General features: G+C 35.8%; 1 protein-coding gene across 1 annotated transcript in view; it reads left to right on the plus strand.

The window, feature by feature from the left end:
- LOC123514151 (rho GTPase-activating protein 190-like) overlaps positions 1–20,821 on the plus strand; it is a 523,040-nt gene that overhangs the window by 320,564 nt on the left and 181,655 nt on the right. The window contains exon 24 of the mRNA XM_045271800.1: positions 10,887–10,931. Within this exon, the coding sequence (XP_045127735.1) occupies positions 10,887–10,931 (45 nt within the window). The remainder of the gene's footprint in view (positions 1–10,886; positions 10,932–20,821) is intronic.

Raw genomic sequence — 20,821 nt, forward strand, 5'->3', positions numbered from 1 at the left:
AGTTACAAAGACGTTTTTACTCCTCCTCCGATGACCTCCCTCCTCCTCCTTATCCTTCTTCCTCCTCTTCTAAGTTATCCATCACCATCATTAATGGTATGTACAAATAAAAATTATGAAAAAAATAAATACATTGAAATTTTTATAAACTTGAGGTTTTGCTAAAATTAGAACGAATTACCTGATTTATAGGTATCAATAGTCGAACTTTTTAATACTCGAACAGTCATTTGGAATGAATTAAGTTATAGTATTGAGTCTCCACTTTATTAGAGTAAGGAGAAAGGAAGAAAGAAATTTTGAAAAAGATGTGGTGCAAAAAAGCAAAGATGAACCCAAACTTTTCTACAAATAAATAGATGGTAAGAGGAAGAATATGGAAAGAAAAAAGAAAAAATCATTAAAGGAGGGAAAACACACCAAACAGAAAAGGAAATGAGTGAAATAATGAATGAGAGGTTCAAAACTGTGTTCACTGAAGAAGAGGAATTTACAGAACTAAATAGGACATTGCATTGCCGAGGATTGCAGGAAATCATAGTGCACAAAGATATTGGAAGACTAATAGATAATTTGGATGTCAGAAAAGTAATGGGGCTAGATGGTGTATCAGGCTGGGCACTAAAGGAATGTAAAGAGTAGCTGTTAGATATTGTTTGGGAAATGGTTACAGTTGGCGACAAATGATGTGACCATGCGGAAAATCAACGAACGCAACTTGTGCGCTGAAAATAACTGTTAAGTAATTACATGTAGTGAATTGGAATAACTTCATTAACTAGCCTTTTATTTGTTTATGCGGTTCCTTTTTGTTTTCTTACTATCTGGGGATGATCTGGGAGAGAGGCTGCAAGGTTCTGCAGAGTTGCCACAGGTATTGCATTCCATGCCCGATGAATTGCCTCTTTTAATCTCTCCTCGGTGGATGTGTTTTCTTCTTTGAATATACGTTTAAGTTTCTTGATAGGTGGTATATCAGGGCTATTTGGTGTCCAGTCAGGTATCACCTCAACCTCATTCTCTCTGATCCATTCCTTCACAACGTGTGCGATGTGGCAAGGAGCCCCATCCTGTTGGAACACCTCTGCGCCAGTGACAGCAAAGCAAGTAGCCAGCTTATCCTTTAAAAGGCGTAGATATACATTCTTCATGACTGATTCACATATAGAAAAGAAACATGCAGATCAGATACACCTCTGTAAGAAAATGCACCCTACACCATAAAAGAAGGAGGATGCTTGAGAGTCTTTGCGGTATATTTGGGGTCACAGGGATCAGACCCTGGGTGGCACCTCACCCCCAAGCCTTTTGTGTCACTCACATGAATTACAGATTCATCAGTCCACAAAACTTTAATTCAGTCATCAACAGTCCATGACACATACTTCCATGTAAATTCAAGACTCTTCCTTCGCTGTGCCTCTGTCACCGACGGTTTGCTTCATGCCTTTTCATTCTTGTATTTCATTTTTTTTTTCGGATGGCTCTCTGAATGGTTTGCACACTCCTTGAAGAGCACTTGCATTATTTTCTTTAATTTGTCTTGCTGTACTACCTGGTTTTTTCTGTAACTCATGTCTTATAACTGTCAAAGTTTTTTCAAAAATCTTTAGAGGCCTTCCTCCACCATAGTTATGGTGCAGAAGCTCACGCTCATCATTAACCTTGAATTTTGCAACAAGGTGGCGCACTGTACTTGCACTCAAACCAGTTTCCACACTTATTTCATGGCTGTTTACCCCCAATTTGTAGCACTGAATCACACTTATGTCATCTTGCTTTGTGTATCTCTGACATATCAAATATTTTTACTTGATGATGTTTGTCAGCTGCACAAGGTCATGTGGATGGGTTGTGGGGAAGGGTGACACTGCCTTTTATCTCCAACAAAGGCATGATCAAGACTGACCGTTGATTTAAATGTCCTTCAAAATTTGAGTGACAGCTCGAATGAGTTGACAGATGATATTTTATTTATTTTTTACGCCTTGGACGTTTTGTAGTGGTTGGAGGAGTTACTTACAATGCAAAGGAAGTTGCGTTTGTCGTTTTCCCACTGTCACATCAATTGTTGCTGACTACAAATTCATTAAAAGAAGGGAGAGTACCACTAGAATGGAAGAGAGCTAACATAATCCCAATATTCAAAGGAAGAAAGTCAACTAAGCCAATAAATTACAGACTGGTGTCACTTACAAGTGTTGTAGGGAAGATAAGTGAAATTGTTATCAAGGAAAAATTTGTTAAATATCTGTAAGAACATCTTATATCGAACAGACAATTTAGGTTCAGAACAGGAAGATTGTTTCTGTCGAACTTATTAAGTTTCTACATAAGAGTAATAGAGGAACATGAGAACAGAGACGGATGTGTGAACATGGTATACCTGGACATAAGAAAAGGTTTTGATAAAGTCCCTCATGGCAGACTACTTTGGAAGTTAGGGAGCATAGGAGGACTGAGAGGAACTTTGTAAGATTGGATAAGGGATTACTTGAAGGACAGAGAGATGAGAACTGTGATCAGAGATACATACTCATCTTGGAGTAAAGTAACAAGTGGAGTATCACAAGGGTCAGTGTTGCCCAAATTATGTTCCAGGTATATGGAAATGACATACAGAATAGGATAAACAGTTATATCAATTTGTTTGCTGATGCAAAATTGCTAAGAGTAATCAAAACCTGAGAGGACTGTTTGCTGCTGCAGGAAGATATAAAACAAAATTTGTGAGTGGAGCAAGAATTGAAAGTTTAGAGTTCAATGCCAAGAAATTTAATGTAATGGAATTAGGAAATAGTAAGAAAAGACCTGTATGGACTTATCTGATGGGAGAGGAACAAATAATGAAGACTAAAGAGGAAAAAAGATATGGGAGTGGTTGTACAAGAAAATTTGAACCCTAAAAAACACTTAGTAAGATATTTGGATCTGCATGTAAAATGTTGACTAATATTAAGCGGCTTTTCAGTACTTGGACAAAGATATGATGAAAAAAATTATTATGAGCATGATATGTCCAAAGTTGGAATATGCAGCAGTGGTGTGGTCACCAAGCTTGAAAAAAGATATAAGAAGATTAGAATGGATCCAGAAGATTGCTACAAAGAAGGTGTTGGAACTAAAGGACCTAAATGAAGAAATATTGAAGGAAATGTGACTGCCAACTTTACAAACTAGAAGAGAATGAGGAGACTTAACAATAATGTATAAAATAGTAAATGGCATCAAAAAGATAGACAAGGAAGACCTGGTGCTGGTGACAGAAGAAGCTGGAAGGACAAGAGGATATTTAAAAAAGATTAGGAATTAGGCAGTATGTGAAGAATATTGGAAAATACAGTTTTCCACATACTCCGGTGGAAAAGTGGAATGCCTTGAGTGATGAAGTTGTTACAGCACATAATGTGCATAACTTTAAAGAAAAATTGGATAGATGGAGACATTAAGACGGATATGACGAGCCCTGCTCGAACCATGTGCAATTTTAACTAGGTAAATACTCTCTCTCTCTCTCTCTCTCTCTCTCTCTCTCTCTCTCTCTCTCTCTCTCTCTCTCTCTCTCTCTCTCTCTCTCTCATATTTCATATCAAGTAAAGTTTGCCAAGTCATAATTAGATAAGTAGAAAAGAACCAAGTTTATGAAGGGTCAGCATGAATCCATGCTAACATTCATTATTGAAGGCTTTTGATTCTTGAAAAGAAATAAATAGCAGATACCAAGAGATTCATTGTACTTGTGTGGCTTTTCACATCACTTCACTATCAATAGCTAATTGCTGATGGCCATTCTTCCTATTATCAAATATATGCACAAATGTTGCATGGAAAAATTTATTTGTTACTATATTATTATTGGTAACTTTTTTGTTTGTCCATTTTCATGTTAATTGTAAAGAAATTTGTTTTTGGATAACATAATTTGTACAGTTAATTTGCATCTTTGAAACTCATTATTATCTGCTTCTTTGCCATGTCATGGACACTTTTAATTTGGTCCCATCTCAGAATTGTTTTTATACACCTTTCATGACAATATCTGGGCACATGGGTGGTTTATCACCTGTGCTTCATTTCTTCTGTGGATGCTGCTGTATAATCCTGAAAACTCCACCACTTTTTATTAGTATTTTCATTAAAAGTCAAAATAGAAATCTGATACGTTGTCTCGGATAAGAATATAATTTGATAATAGTTTTGTAATTTGATTAGTTTTGTGTCAGTAAGTTTATTCAATATGTTCTATCTGGATAAGTAATTTCTGAGCTGGAGCTGTTTTGTGGAGTGGCCATCATTATTATTATTATTATTATTATTATTATTATTATTATTATTATTATTTATTTATTTATTTATTTTTTTTTTTTTTTTTAATGTCCTGACCCATAGTGCCTGTACGTAACTTCAAGATCATGGGAAACACTGTTAAGCTTCCACTCATTAGTGACACAGGCAATTTTATTTATAGTGGTACCCATATTAGGGCCCATATCACCACCCAAGTGCATCTTTGGTGTAACTACCTAGAACCTGGGTATCATGATGACAAATAGGTAACTTTAAACCACTTGACAAATGGCAAAGTTTCAAGGCTGTACTTGGTGGGATTTGAACATACGTGTGGACGTCTGCCCAATCCCACGCTTATCCACTACACCACCTAAGCTGTTAAGATTAGGTAAATAGATGTTTCAGAAAGGATTCATTAATTTTATATGACTTATATGGAGAAAAGTTTCAGTATCTGAACATTTAGGATTTTAAAAGGTATTCAGGAACTAATTAAATTTAAGAACAGAATTTCCATTGTAGCAAGTCTGCTCTGTCCCAGTCAGAAGTTTTAGAGACCAGATGTCAGACATTCTGTGACTTCACTGCTTCAGCTGTTTCCTTCCTGAATGATTGGATGTCTATGGAAAGATGTGGAAAAGTGTAGGGTGGCATCATTGTCATAGGACTGGATAGGACAAGAAGTTTTGTTTTAGAAGATCATTGATAAATAATATGATAGGACAAAAAGTTTGCTTACAATTATTGATGAATATCAAGAGAGTTGGTGACAGAACAGAAACCTAAGGAACACCACTGTCAATACATTTGGATAACAATAGTGACCATCTACAACAACAATAAAATGGTTATAAAGGAAACTTGAGATGAAGTTGCAGCATAGAGGTTAGAAGCCATAGGAGGTTAGTTTGGAAATCTAAGCTTTGTGGCATATTCTATCAAAAGCTATTGATATATCAAGGCAATAGCAAATATTTCACCAAAATACTTTAAAAGAGGATGATCAAGACTCAATAAGGAAAGCCAAAAGATCAGCAGTAGAACGGCATTGATGGAAACTTTCCCTGTGAAATGGTACAAGGTTGTGAAGTGACATGTTTAAGAATCTTCCTCTTAAGGATAGATAAAAAAAAAACTTAAGATTGATGAGAATTTAAACCAATAGGATAGTAGTTTGAGGAATTAGAGCAGTTTTCTTTTTAAGGAACAGGCTGAATAAAGGCAAACTTACAGCAAAAAGATAACTTAGATGTTGGTGTACAGAGCCAAAAGAGTTTTACTAGGCAAGATGTAAGCACAGAGGTACATTTTCAGAGAGCTTTGAGAGGGACTCTAAGTCCAAAAGCCTTCCGAGGGCTTAGGCCAGCCAGGGCATGGAAAACCTCACTGCGAAGCATCTTAATGATACCATGAATTAGTGAGAGTAAAGAGAAGGAGGAATATGCCCTGAATCATCCAAGGTAGAATTTTTATCAAATGTTTGAGTGAAGAGGTCAGTTTAGAATGGCAGTGGTGCCATCAGGTTGAAATAAAGGAAGAAAAGATGAAAAAACAAAGTTACTGGAAATGTTTTTGGCAAAGTGCCAAAAGTCACAAGGGGAGTTATATCATGAAAATTTTCAACACTCTATTAATTAATGAGTTTTTGGCTAGTTGGAGAACAGACTTGGCACATGATTCCAGATAGAAATATACGTACATGGAATTCTGATGATGGAAAACTTATCCCGCTAAGACCGATGGCCGCAAAATTCGCACCCTCCCATTACCGCAATTATCATAAAAAAAATCAACTCGTATAAATTACTCTGGAAAAAAATCTGCTGTTAGTAGACATGACAATGCATCATCCTACAAGTTTTTATTGCTCTACTCACTATGGTTGTCTCAGAATAATAACCGATAATTGGAGAAGATTGTGGTAGCGGCAACTCGGGGGAGGTGCTTTTAGGTGTATTCTTACATAATGTAAGGCACTGCTCATGTTTTTATGTGTTTTCACATGTTTTTCGTGTTTTCACTCATATTGGCTGATTATAGTTACGTATGTTTTATCAAGCGTGGGTGACGATGTTGTCACAATAGCGGGGTCGGGATCTACCTCCAACCTGTGCACTTTGCGTCTTGTCCCGCCTTGTCTATCACTTTTATCACTAAACTTTAGCTTCCTCTTAGCACCAGTAGCCATAGTTGTAAATAATAGTTCCTTAAATAAGTAAATACGTAAATACGTAAATAATTATCACCGCGACACGACGCTCACGCACCTCACAGAAATTTGTGGGAGACTAGCTGGCTAGAGCGGTGTGCTTCCTGGGAGCCAACAGTACTACCATAGGCCTACGTCATGACCAAATATAGCAGCGCTACCAATGCTAGAGTGGTTTTTATTAGCGCTCAAAGTAGCTGCCCCATTTAAGGACTATCGGAAGTGTGCTATGCAGCCGTATTTAAGGCCTGTCGGACTTTACGGGTTAAATATCTTGTGGGCCACTCCTCTATCATGTATAACATTAGAACATGCTGTTTTAAACCAAGGTTTTAGAAAGTTTAAGATGACAGAAAGAGTGAGGAATGTACACCTCCATGCCAGATTCACCTTTACTATGCGCTCAACACACAGACGAGCCTGTGATACAGAAACAATAGTCATTCCAAAGAAAATCAAATAATACCTCCTCAGGTTCCTCCAATTAGCAGAGGCACCTCCACTTTAGGGAGATCTTGAGAAGGAATTGGAGAAACAGGGGCAAGATACAGATATGACATTATTATCAGAGAAGCCCAACAAAGAAGGATTAAAGGTGAGGAAAAGGTCAAGAATGTTAGGTTATCTCCAAGACGTTCAGGAATATAAGTAGGGTATTTCATCAATTGCCTTAGATGTGGAGGAGAGCAAAGTTAATGGCTAGTTTACACTTTCCACTGAAAATTACAGGAAAGTTGATGCCAACCAACTCCTTAGGTCTCAACACACATTTACTGGCCTATAGATTCATATGATGGTGTCTGGCAACGCTAACACTTTTAAGCTTTGTCTAACAGTGTGAAGGATCTTAACTTCCCATGGGCAGCAACAAGGGGAAGATGCATAGCAGTTAGTTTGACTTGCATGGCCAAGAGACTGATATATAACAGTTTGTGTAACTTGCTCAGCCTAGAGACTTTGAAGCATGGCACAAAAAAATAGGACAGTTGCATGGCAATGAATTTACTTACATGACTAAAAGACAGTTAGTTTGACTTGCATAGCCAAGAGACAGTGCTACTGCTGTTATTTTTGTGTGGCCAATTTTTCACATTAGCATAAGTTGTTTCCTGCTTATTTATTTTAATTCATATAATGTAATAGTAATTGTAATAGAAAATAAACACATAGATTGTGCTTACAAATAAGTCTGGGAAGCAGGAAATATGTTTTCCAAAATAAAAAAAAATTTATTACCAACTTTTAGAGATTCAGAATCTAGTCAATTCATGCAACAAAGTGTGTTAATGTGGGATTTCAGTATCTATGTGAGTAAATCATGCAATCTTACATAAGACCAAAATGCTTGGCTCATATTTACATTCATCTTGTTTCTACCACACCAACACAGCCAACTCATTCTGTACTTCTTCAAATGGTCAGTAATTCTCTCTCTCTCTCTCTCTCTCTCTCTCTCTCTCTCTCTCTCTCTCTCTCTCTCTCTCTCTCTCTCTCTCTCTCTCTCTCTGTTGAAATGCAAATTTATTCCATAAACTTACTCACCTCGTTTTCTCTCTCAACATTGAAAATACTCATTTATGAACATGAACAATTATAATGAATAATTTGAGCTATTTTATTTAAGATGTGAAAGTGGCTTTTGTAGCTGCATCACAAACAAAAGGCCATTTGCTTTATATGGTTTGAGATGTATCAGCTCATAATTCTAAATTAATTTTTAGTACGTACTTCATAAAAAGGAATTCACAATAATGAAATATTTGTTTCTTATCACCTCAATTATTATTTGATATCCAAAGCAAGTTTTCATATGTACAGTATACTCGACTGGATTTTATTTATTTGTTTATTTATTCATTTATTATTATTTAGTTTTTCATTACTGATTTTAGGTTGTGGATAATTTTTAGAATAATTTAAAACTTAGACTGAAAGGAAAAACACCAAAATCTGTCAGGTATAACCTAACTTTTAAATTAGACAGCTGCATGCATTGACTATGAGTATTCCACAGCAGCACTGAGTCTCAATGGAGTCTGTTTTATGCACCACATTTATTTCTTATCAAAATTAATCTTCACATAAATCATTGTCTAATGAAGTCATAATAATATCAGAATTGTTTGATACCTTATATATCATGCCTGGATTTTTTAAGCCTGCTTCTTTACACAATGCTAAAGTCAGCCATGGATTCATTTATCAAGATAACACCTGTGGTAGGGGAGAGGATGTAATTTATATCCATTTTGAATACAGGCTTAAGCTGCCTGCTTATTGTGATAAATAGGGAGGTTAAGTTCATTATACATATCAACTTGGGTCACCTTTCCCATTCCTCCACCCATGACAGAAATTTTTTTCTCTCTCTCTCTCTCTCTCTCTCTCTCTCTCTCTCTCTCTCTCTCTCTCTCTCTCTCTCTCTCTCTCTCTCTCTATGTTATGGCCTATAGTACTTGTAGGCATACTTGAAGAGTATATGTGGGAAACGCTTTTCAGCTTCCGCCCATTAGTGGCACAGGCAATTTTATTTATAGTGGTACCCTTATTAGGGCCCATATCACCACCTAAATGCATCTTTGGTGTAACTACCTAGAACCTGGGTATCATGGTGACATGTAGGTAACTTTAAACCACTCGACATATGGCATAGCTTCTAAGCGGTATGTGGTGAGATTCAAACCAATGCGTGGACGTCTGCCCGATCCCACGCTCACCGCCTTATCCACTACTCCACCGCCACACTTTCCCTGCCTCTAGTTCAGACATGTAGCTCACACCATGTGCAACTACCTCTGTACATTTCAATAGGTTGAAATATCAATCTAAATGACTCAAGATGTGTTGCACACTATTTAATATTGTGTGCAGTGTGTTCATAAACTCTTTTGAAGAAAAGAATCACTCATGTTTCTTAAAATTGAATTCTTGTACACAGGCAAGGAGAGTATATGGATAAATATGTATATTATGAAAGTGCTACAAGAAAATAGTTAAAATGAATGTAAGAATGAAAAGTGAATAAATAATATTAGAATTTAGTATAAATGAAAAAAAAAAAAACTTGGTTCAAATTAGGTAATTGTCTAAAATGTTTGGGTAAAGATTTGTAGAGGATTTGGATGAAGTGATTGTGTAAAATTTATCCTCACTTAAAATGGGTGTTTAATAGTATTATCTGAAGGTGTATAAAAGTTTTTGCAAATTAATGCCTCATAATGTGTGTGTGTGTGTGTGTGTGTGTATGTGTGTAATTTTTTTTACCACGGTTGCCTGCTGGTCACCCAGCCAGTCTTCCCCATTACGGAGCGAGCTCAGAGCTCATAGACCGATCTTCGGGTAGGACTGAGACCACAACACACACTCCACACACCGGTAAAGCGAGGAGGCCACAACCCCTCGAGTTACATCCCATACCTATTTACTGCTAGGTGAACAGGGGCTACACATTAAGAGGCTTGCCCATTTGCCTCACTGCCCCCTGGACTCGAACTTGGGCCCACTCAATTGTGAGTCGAGCATGCTAACCACTACACTACGCGGTGTGTGTATGTGTGTGTATATATATATATATATATATATATATATATATATATATATATATATATATATATATATATATATATATATATATATATATATATATATATATATATATATATATATATATATATATATATATATATATATATATATGTAAATCTTTTGTATCCATACAGAAACATTATCACAAAATTGATAACATCTATGACTTCCGTAATTGATTTTGAACTGTCCTAAGACTCCACAAGCCTCTGTTGAGCTTTTTAAAATAATGCTGCCTTTCTGATTATGTGTGCCAGATATTAGGGATTGTGCAAGATGTGTAAGTTGTTTCTTTTGTTGTTTTTGTTTTTTCATTGAAATTAGGAAGTTAAAACTATTATTTTCAGGAAATAATACTTTCCAGTATGTCTATGAAGAATTAAGCTTTTTTTTTTTTTCTCTTTCTAACTTCTATTTGCATCCAACTACAGACACTCAAAAGTTTTGGATTGATACATCTTGGAATAATATGAATAATATATATGTACTTTCATTCTTAGGAATAGAAACTATGATTTATATTTTCTTAAAAAATTTGCATGGTTTGGTATAGCCTGCTTTATAAGCAAACAAATGACTGAATATATGGACTGCTATGCTTTTATTATGGTGAAATAATCTTTCTTATATTTTCTTACTTAACTGGTTATGTATTTGAAAATTGCATCTCAATCTGACAAAATCAGGACTTCTATTATATTATTCAACAGACTTTGTGTATTTGACTCAAATAAGCTTGAGAATGGCAGTACGTACAAAGAAAATACAGTGTATTTGACACGTGGCCATTCCTGAATTGCAGACGTTCCAGTCCCTGAGTGAGGCAGTGTATCAGGTCACAACCAAGGTGTGTCATGGGGGCCCTGCCTATATATTCCCCACCTGGCTCTTGGTCCAAGCTTGTGTGGTTTTTTGCAGTCAGTGTTTATTCAAAACTATATTTACTTTGGAAATCATATTTTGTGGCTGTTATTATTGTCCACCTATCTGCACACTTCTATCATCTATTTAACCTACACACACACACACACACACACACACACACACACACACACACACACACACACACACACACCGAAGAAGAGAGAAGAGAGGGGATCTGATACAAGTTTATAAATTGATTAACGGAATGGATCAAGTGGATAATGAGAAACTAATCCTGAGAGAAGAATATGACTTTAGAAGCACAAGATCGCATAGTAAGAAACTGAGGAAGGGAAGATGTCTGAGAGATGTTAAAAAATATAGTTTCCCGCAAAAATGTGTTGAGACTTGGAACAGTTTGAGTGAGGAAGTGGTGTCAGCAATGAGTGTGCATAGTTTTAAAGAAAAATTTAATAAGTGTAGATATGGGGACGGGGCCACACGAGCATAAAGCCCAGGCCCTGTAAAACTGCAACTAGGTAAATACACACAAACACACACACACACACACACACACACACACACACACACACACACACACACACACACACACACACACACACACACACACACACACACACACACACACACACACAAATAGCGTGCATAACTTTAAAGAAAACTAGATAAATGGAGATCTGGAGACAGGACACTATGAGCCCCGCTCGAACTATGTACAATACAACTAAGTAAAACAATTAGGTAAATACACATGACAAGAGGACATGAAAAGAAGATCAGGATGAGGCAGTGTGTGAAGGATATTGGAAAATACAGTTTTCCACATAGAATGGTGAAAAAGTGGAATGCATTGGATAATGAAGTTGTTACAGCACATAATGTGCATAACTTTAAGGAAAAATTAGATAAATGGAGGTATGGAGACAGGACACTATGAGCCCCACTTGAACCCTGTACAATACAACTAGGTAAATACACACACACAGGACATTATGAGCCATGCTCAGTGTCTAGTAGATAGGGATAATGGAAGAAAAATGTTCCCTCTGTCTGTCTGTCTGTTAGACACCATGTTTCTTGTAGTATGACACTCCAAAGTAGTGATCATGGCTGAAAAACTTCCACCCTACATTCTGTCGTATGTTTCAATCACCTGGCATTTATTAACATATCTTTACATATGTACTTGATTATCCTATCCTTCCACTTTCCTCATTACCTTCCTCTCCTTTAAGCACCTTCATTTTCTTTTCTTAACAGAGTTCTCATTCTTCATCTCATCATTGTCATACCATCTCTGTATATCTGTTCATGTATTCCAACATTCCACATCTCTCAGTTTGTACTGATGTTTATGTTACAGTATTACTTTTTATAAGTTTTATTGCTTTCATAATTTTATCCTGTCAATCGATCTGCTGCACAGCATTTACTTACAACTCTTGTGCTTTCTTCCATGTGCAAATCTCTGATCCGTATGCCAATATTGGCAGGTAAATGCATTTTCATACTTCTTTTTACATCTACATATCACGGCTCCCAAAATAAACTAGCGTATCTCAGTTTTTGCTGTTTTTCAGGAGAGCGATTTAAAGTTTTTCACCATATGCTTTCATTTACTACTGGAATAGTTTTTAAGGTATTTAGGTGGAGTTAACCTACATATATAGCTATAACTTTGGACTTTTTAAACCATACACCCAGAGTTTCACTGAATGAAGTTTTTAGGTATTTATAGGTGGCAGATGATGATATGCCTGTTCATCTTGTAACCTAATGTTTTCTTAGTGGAATGCTTAGTTATGCTGCAGATATGTCTTTTTTGTCTTTTTAATCAAACATCCTTCTGACATGGTAAATTGTAACCTTACTTAATATTATCACTGAGTTATGCCAAAAGTAATGTATTTTTTAGATATTATACAACTTTGAATACTTAGCTCATTGAGCATGTTGTACCGCACTGCATGTTAAGATAATATGACATGAGACGAAATGGCCTAAAGGAGCTGAAAAATGCTTGAGACATAGTAAACAACATAAGTGTGAAATGAACTTAATGCTGTTTATTGAAGCAAAATAGATCTCCATTAATCTTTGTGTGGGAATTAACATCACTAAAGTTTCTAAAGGCTTAATGCATGGATGCATCCAAAACAAATAACAACTACTTGAATACTTGGGTATTTTCATAAGTAAAAACGAAAGGAGGAATACTTGTACTTAAGAAAAATTCAATAAAAATGTATAATGATTATGAAAGAACATTCATGCTTGCTGTTCACTTCAAAAATCTTTATCCCACTTTTGCTTATTCCTTTACAGTATTTCATAAAGAACGCAAAACTTAGTAAATACACAAGTTGCTGATATTTTTATAGTAAACATTTTAAGATCAAAGTAATCTAATCACCTAATTTACAGAAGACATCCAGAGTTATCTTTAGAGCAAACAATGATAAAGAATGATCATCAAATCACCTGCCTTAAAACAAAAAAGTCACATCCAAATACCTTAAAACTATTGGTAAGGTGCCTTTGCAAAGTAACCAAGTAATCATAATCTTTTATTGCAATATTTAGAGATCAGGAATGCAGTAATAAAGAAACCATAAAAATAATACATTCACAGCCTCCATGTGTTTTCACACTTTCCATTTTAAGATAGTATTTATCTAATCACATGACTTACTGAAAGTTCTCTTATGGAGCACAAAATGATGAAAGAATGTCACCCATAAAATGCACCACTTCCATCGGTCTCAATGTGGCAAATATTTTAAAAATTCACATATTCAGACACCTTAACTACTGGGAAGGCACCTGTACACAGCAACATTAAGTCATCATACTTATCTTTTGCTATTGTGGGCGTTTGAGAATACAATTTAGAAGGATCCTCTTTCGCAGTTTGTGGAAGTCACTGTTTCATAATGGAGTTAGAGATTTGAACTCCTCCAGCACATGCCTGGTTTTGAAGATGATTTTTATGGGTGTCAGTTTTCTTCACCATTATCTCTGCCATGTTTCTCCAGTCCACTGTCCCACCTTGATCATCAGATCTCACAGAGACAATTCAAAGGTTATTTGACAGAGGTTTGAAGTCAAGGAAATCTTTAATCTGTGGCATGTGTACTCTGTAAGGTTGCTTTCTCCTTCAGCATTGTCTGATGCTGTTTTAATTGTGCTGTGTGTTGAATCTCCCTCATTTTGGCCATGATAAGTCTCATAATATAGAAGCGAGATGTGTTCAATAGAGACTTCCAATCTGCTGATATAATGCAGTAACAATGTTGCAAGAATTGAGTTTTTATTCTGTCCAGGACATCCATCTGTAAACAATATCACTTCTTTTTTTCCCAGCAGTGTTCATAAGGTCCAAGTACATCATTAGGCATGTTCAAATTTATGAAGAGCCCTTTACCCATTCTATCGTGCCAGATAAAGCAATGGCACTAGTTTTCAGTTCATATATAGTCAGATTATAGTTTGCCAACCTTCTTTTATAGTAAAGTTGATTGTCATTAGTATGTGGTAGGTAAATAACCTGCTGGAGATCAAATGTTGCCACTGCTACAGTTTTTTTTTTTTTTTTTTTTTTTTTTTTTTTTTTTGCCATGTCCTTTTCATGCACAGCTTCTTTCTCCTTTGTGTGCTGTAGAAATAGTTCAAGTTCTTTCTTTTTCTCTGTCACCTTTTCTGTAATATTCTCATGTTTCTTAGGATTGTGATATGAAATATTTTGTAATTTCAGGATGTTACAGTAAGTAGAGTAAGATACTACAACCCCTTTTGATGCATAATCTTCCTTGAACATTTTGTGCATTTTCTGTTTATTGAGATTAGGGTGCAGGAAGTTACACTTGGAATCTTGCCAGGTGTAGTGTGACTCCATTCCTGGGAATCTATTGATGTGTTCCAGATTTCTCTCTCTCTCTCTCTCTCTCTCTCTCTCTCTCTCTCTCTCTCTCTCTCTCTCTCTCTCTCTCTCTCTCTCTCTCTCTCTCTCTCTCTCTCTCTCTCCCAACATCTAGCATTATTTCTTGCCTCTCTCCTCTTTTGTCCTTATCAACTGTACCTGTCAGCTGTCATTTTCTCATTACTGTCCACATTGTTTTTTCTGTAATATTGAGTGTATTCAGAAACATCTTTTTACACACTGGAATAGACTGATCTTCTTTTGGCAAGTGGTAGTAAAATGAAATGGATCTCCCTGATATGTGATTTTTCATGGTTCTCTGTTTTACATCTGCTTGTTGCACAAAACACAATGTACTCTCTCTGCAGTTGGAAACTCCCAGTCCCATAGAAAGCTTGAATTATATCCTCCCTGTTTGCTTTTGAAAGTGAGGAATATTTTTTACCTAATCTGGTACATCCATTGCATCTAGGTTTTAGAAAATTTTTTTGTGCATTATCATTAAAAGGAAAATATGATTATCTGGGAATGTATGGGAAATCTAAATTAAAATTGTTGCAACATACCACTCGAGTTAACACAAACAGGCGTATCTTGGCATACGCCCATTTGACATGATGACAGTGTATTTTATATACAGTATCCGTCGCTAATCATGGGGGTTGTGTTCCTTTGCCTCCCGCGAATCTCGAAAATCCATGCATTATTGATGCAGTTTTTAAGACACCTATGTATGATAAATATATATGCTAAAATATGCTTCCCAAACACATTCTAAAGACAGTCTTTCTCATTGATACAGTAATAATGTAGTAATATGTAGTAATGATAAATTAAAAACAGTAATATTATAGTATAATTTGAAAACCCGCGGTGCGACAGAGAGAGAGCTGTTTAGCGTCTTGCGCATGAAGATGCTTGTGACGTCATGTCGTCAGCAGTCAATCAGCAGGAAAGAGAAATGAAAGTTTGTAGCTGACATTCTTATTTTTAAATTATTTACCAGTTATACTGTATCATCTCTCTTTTCTAATTTTTTTTTTTTTTTTTTTATTAACTGACATTGTTATTTTAAAGTTATTTACCAGTTATACTGTAGCATCTCTCTTTGCTATATTTTTATTTTATATTAACTGACATTGTTATTTTAAGATTATTTACCAGTTAGGGTGAATGTGAGCATTTTTCTGCAAAAAAATGGCCTAACAAATTCATAAAATTGCCGAAATTATGAAAAAAACTTAGAGAGCAAAATCCACGAGTATGCGAGACCGCGAACGGTGAACCGCGAATGGGTGAGGGTATACTGTATTGTAACAAATAGGCGTATCTAAACATGCAGGTCTTTGTCATGGAAATATTCATGTTAATTTGAGATATGTACATTTATGGTGAAAGCCTTGTATCTCAAAAACTAATGGACTTTGAGATATGTCACTTTGACAGTTCTGTAGATCTCACCATAAGTATTCTAGTTGTAGTAGTATCTTAGTTTTGCCTAAAACCGAGATAGGCCCGTTCCTTTTGGGAGCCTCAATATATTTTGTCTTTTCTGAAGTCTTACATAAAACCTGTGATGTGTCTTCCTTTCCTAGCCCTCTCATGTACACTTGATCTCCACTGAAGTGTCATCATAGCTTCTCTTAGTTTTAAAGTCCTCATACATTATTATTAATAATAATTGCAGTCATATTACTAGTGTGGGGATTTATAAAAAAATGCACAAATTATTGAAGATGGTTGAAGAGTGTCCATCACTGTTTGATTTTTAGCCTTCAGTCATGATTGATGTTATGTGTTAGCAAATGAGCAAAATTATCTATCAGTCTTCCACCACCAGTTATAGCAAGTACACAGGACACCCAGGAGTTTTGGTGGGAATTCCTTGAACTATACCTCCATATGAATAGCATGACCATTCTCAGCAAATCAATGAACATTTCCTTGTCTTTACGTAAGAGATTTTTGTAGTGTACAGGAGAAGAGATTTCAAGTTCTTGTAGAATGTTGTCATGGCTGAATTCATGCCATTCCGTAAGCCAGTCTTCCATCCACACCTCCTTCCCTTTTTTGGGTCCATACTCTCAAGGGCAAGAACAGTGGTAGTACATGCAGTCTCCTTAACTCATCTTAACTGAATGAAGTGCACATCACAAGTGATGATTGCACATACTCAATACTAATGTGTGACTGAATCATTTATTGAACTGTTAGCATAAACACCACAATTGTACAGTCATAACTCATGGTGTATGAGGGTCTTTACCCTGTTTTATGATATTAAAATTCTTCCTGTCTTCCTTTCCATCAACCAATACTGTTGTTACTGCTCCACAGACATTCTTATCATGCTCTCTTCAATCTCTGTGTATTTTCACATTAATCTCATTATTTTTTTATTTTTTTATTTTTTATTTCTTTTCAATATTTAACACTTCTTTTATCTACTGTTTCATAATTGGTCACACGCTCATATTATTTCTTGTTCCTCCCCCTTTATGATTATAGTTCATCTTATGCTGGAAGAAGTTATAAGCCAGAAACAACTCTCTTTATGCACACATGCCCACCAGGTCCTCCCATTATAATTCATTTCAAGTACTCTCTCACTCTCTCTCTCTCTCTCTCTCTCTCTCTCTCTCTCTCTCTCTCTCTCTCTCTCTCTCTCTCTCTCTCTCTCTCTCTCTCTCTCTCTCTCTCTCTCTCTCTCTCTCTCTCTCTCTCTCTCTCAAGTAATTTGAACAACTCCTTTTCACCTCACACTCTTCCACCTTTTGCATTTTAAGGTGCATACACTGCAACTGGCATCAAGCTTTACTAGACAAGATGACTATAGATGGACATGGATGATCCATCTTGTCCTTAGGAAAGCATGTTTTATGATTATGAGAAATGTGTTATTACAAAAAGAATGAATATAGCATGAAAGAGAAGAGAAAGTGGAGATACATGATTACCTGAATTTTCTGTTCTCCTAAAAGCTAACTTTAAATTACAATGAAATTGATTATAAACTTTGAAAAGAAATGAGAAGAAAGACAACTACAAAAAGAGGTTAGGTAGTAATTTGATTTTTTTGTATATGTATTTGTGTTAAATAAATTTATGCATGGTAGCATTCAAGAAAGATGTAAAACAAGCCAGACATGGTTAGATCCAAGAATAGTTTAGACTTTCACTTCTGTGTTTCTCACCTGTACATTTAATTTCTTACTATGATTTTATTTACTGATTTGTTGTTTTTTTCTTTCTGAAATGGACACAACTTAACAAGTGTCTTGGGGAAGTTGTGTGAAATAATTATCAAAGAAAAATGGGGTTCAATTTCTAGAAGAGGAGCAAGTCATATTGAACAGACAATTTGGGTTCAGGACAGTGTGGTTATGTGTATAAAACTTATTAAGCTTCTACTCGAGTTATTGCAAGACTTGAAAACAGAGATGGATGGTAGACACTATACCTGGATATTAAAAAGGCTCTTGATAAAGTCCCTCATGGAAGACTACTTTGGAAACTAGAGAACATAGGACGACTGCAAGGAACTTTGCTCGAATGGACAAGAGATTATTTGAAGGATAGGGAAATGAGAACTGTTATTAGAGATACGTACTCACCTTGGGGTAAAGTAACTAGTGCAGTGCCACAAGGGTCAGTGTTAGCCCCCATTATGTTTCAGATTTATGTATACAACATTCACATTGGGGTAAACAGTTATATAAATTTATTTGCTAATGATGCAAAGCTGCTAAGAGTTATAAAAACCAGAGAGGACTGTCTGCTGTTGCAGGAAGATATAAACAAGATCTATGAGTGGAGCAGGAAGTGGAAATTAGAGTTTAATGCCAAGAAATATCACATAATGGAACTAGGAAAGAGTAAGAGAATACTGGTATGGAACTATTTGATGGGAGAGGAACAAATAATGAAGACTAAAGAGGAAAAAGATTTTGGAGTGATCATACAGGAAAATCTGAGCCCTGAAAACACATAAGCAAGATATTTGGACTATCATATAAAATGTTGAATAATATAAGAGTGGCATTTCAATACATGGACAAAGATATGATGAAAAAAATTATCACAAGGATGATATGTCCAAGACTGGAATATGCCGCAGTGGTATGGTCTTCGAGCTCTAAAAAGGATATAAGAAAATTGGAAAGGATACAGAAGATTGCTACAAAGATGGTGCCAGAATTAAAGGAGGACCTCACATATGAAGAACGAATGAAGGAAATGAGACTATGAACCTTACAAGATAGAAGAGAATGTGGGGACCTAATAACAATGTACAAAATAGTCAATGGCATTGAAAAGATAGACAAAGAAGACCTAGTGCTGTTGACAGAAGAAGATGGAAGGACAAGAGGACATGAAGAGGAGATCAGGATGAGGCAGTGTGTGAAGGATATTGGAAAATACAGCTTTCTACATAGAGCAGTGGAAAAGTGGAATGCATTGGATGATGAAGTTGTTACAGCACATATTGTGCATAACTTTAAGGAATAACTAGATAAATGGTGATATGGAGACAGGACACTGAGCCCCACTCGAACCCTGTACAATACAACAAGGTAAATACAACTATGTAAATACACACATTGTCAAGGATTACAGGAAATCGCAGTGCACAAGGAGGATATTGGAAGATTATTGGATAAGTTGGATGTCAGAAAAGCAATGGGGCCAGATGGTGTATCAGGCTGGGTGTTAAAAGAATGTAAAGAGCAACTATTGGATCCAATTTGGGAAATAATTAAAAGTTCAGTAAATGAAGGGAAAGTTCCACTAGAATGGAAAAGAGCCAATGTAATACCAATATTTAAAGGAGGAAAGGCAACTGAACCACTAAACTATAGACCAGTGTCACTTACAAGTGTTTTGGGGAAATTGTGTGAAATGATTATCAAAGAAAATGGGTTGGGTATCTAGAAGAGGAACAAGTCATATTGAACAGGACAGGGTGATCATGTGTATCAAACTTACTAAGCTTTTACTTGAGAGTTATTGCAGGACTGGAAAACAGAGATGGATGAGTGGACACAGTATACCTGGATATAAAAAAGGTTTTTGATAAAGTCCCTCTTGGAAGACTACTTTGGAAAATAGAAAACATTGGAGGACTGCGCGGAAGTTTGCTAGAATGGACAAGAGATTGATTGAAGGATAGGGAGATGAGTGCCTTTTCAAATTCACAACTTTGGCATGCCATTGTGTTTTGGAAGCACTGTTCAAGTTTTGATGGCACTGTACTACAAAATCATGTGTTTGATCCCACTTGGAGCAGCTGACAGGCATTTCTTCTCATTTAATAATATATTTGCTATATTATAGCCCTATTATGGATTCAGCAAAGAAAACAAAATGGTGTAAAAAGCAAACATCTCATGTTGTTGATCACAGAGAAATTCAAAATGCTAAAAAACTTTAATATGCTTTTCATTTAGTGTTTATTTTTTTTTCTTGTAAAGCACTGTACAGGTAGTCCATTTCTGTTAAATATATACAGCACATCCAAATTAAATCTCCCAAACCTAAGGCTTGCCATACCACAAAATTCCGGTCCTAAAGATATCACAGAACACCGCCTTCTGTATTCTACAAACATGACTTGATCCCAACTGCTCTTATGATAGATTTAACAATGAACATCAATAAGAAGGAGTAAATTATCTCTTTTTTTGATTAATCAAAGTTATTTTGATAATCAATTGTACTATATCATGTTAATGAAGGTGTCTGGAATATTGATAGTTTATATATAGCAACCCTAAGGTAAGAGGTGGTGAGCAAATGTTTCAGTGAGCTGGTAGATAGTTGTTGTGGTGGCAAAGGAAAGCACTAAATACAGTATGGTAATTAACAGTAAGAAATTTCCTTATAATTTATAATTATCTTTTTTTTTGCACATTAGTGGTGCAGGCAATTTTATT

The sequence above is a fragment of the Portunus trituberculatus genome, chromosome 37, assembly GCF_017591435.1.
Source record: "Portunus trituberculatus isolate SZX2019 chromosome 37, ASM1759143v1, whole genome shotgun sequence".
NCBI classification, from domain to species: domain Eukaryota; kingdom Metazoa; phylum Arthropoda; class Malacostraca; order Decapoda; family Portunidae; genus Portunus; species Portunus trituberculatus.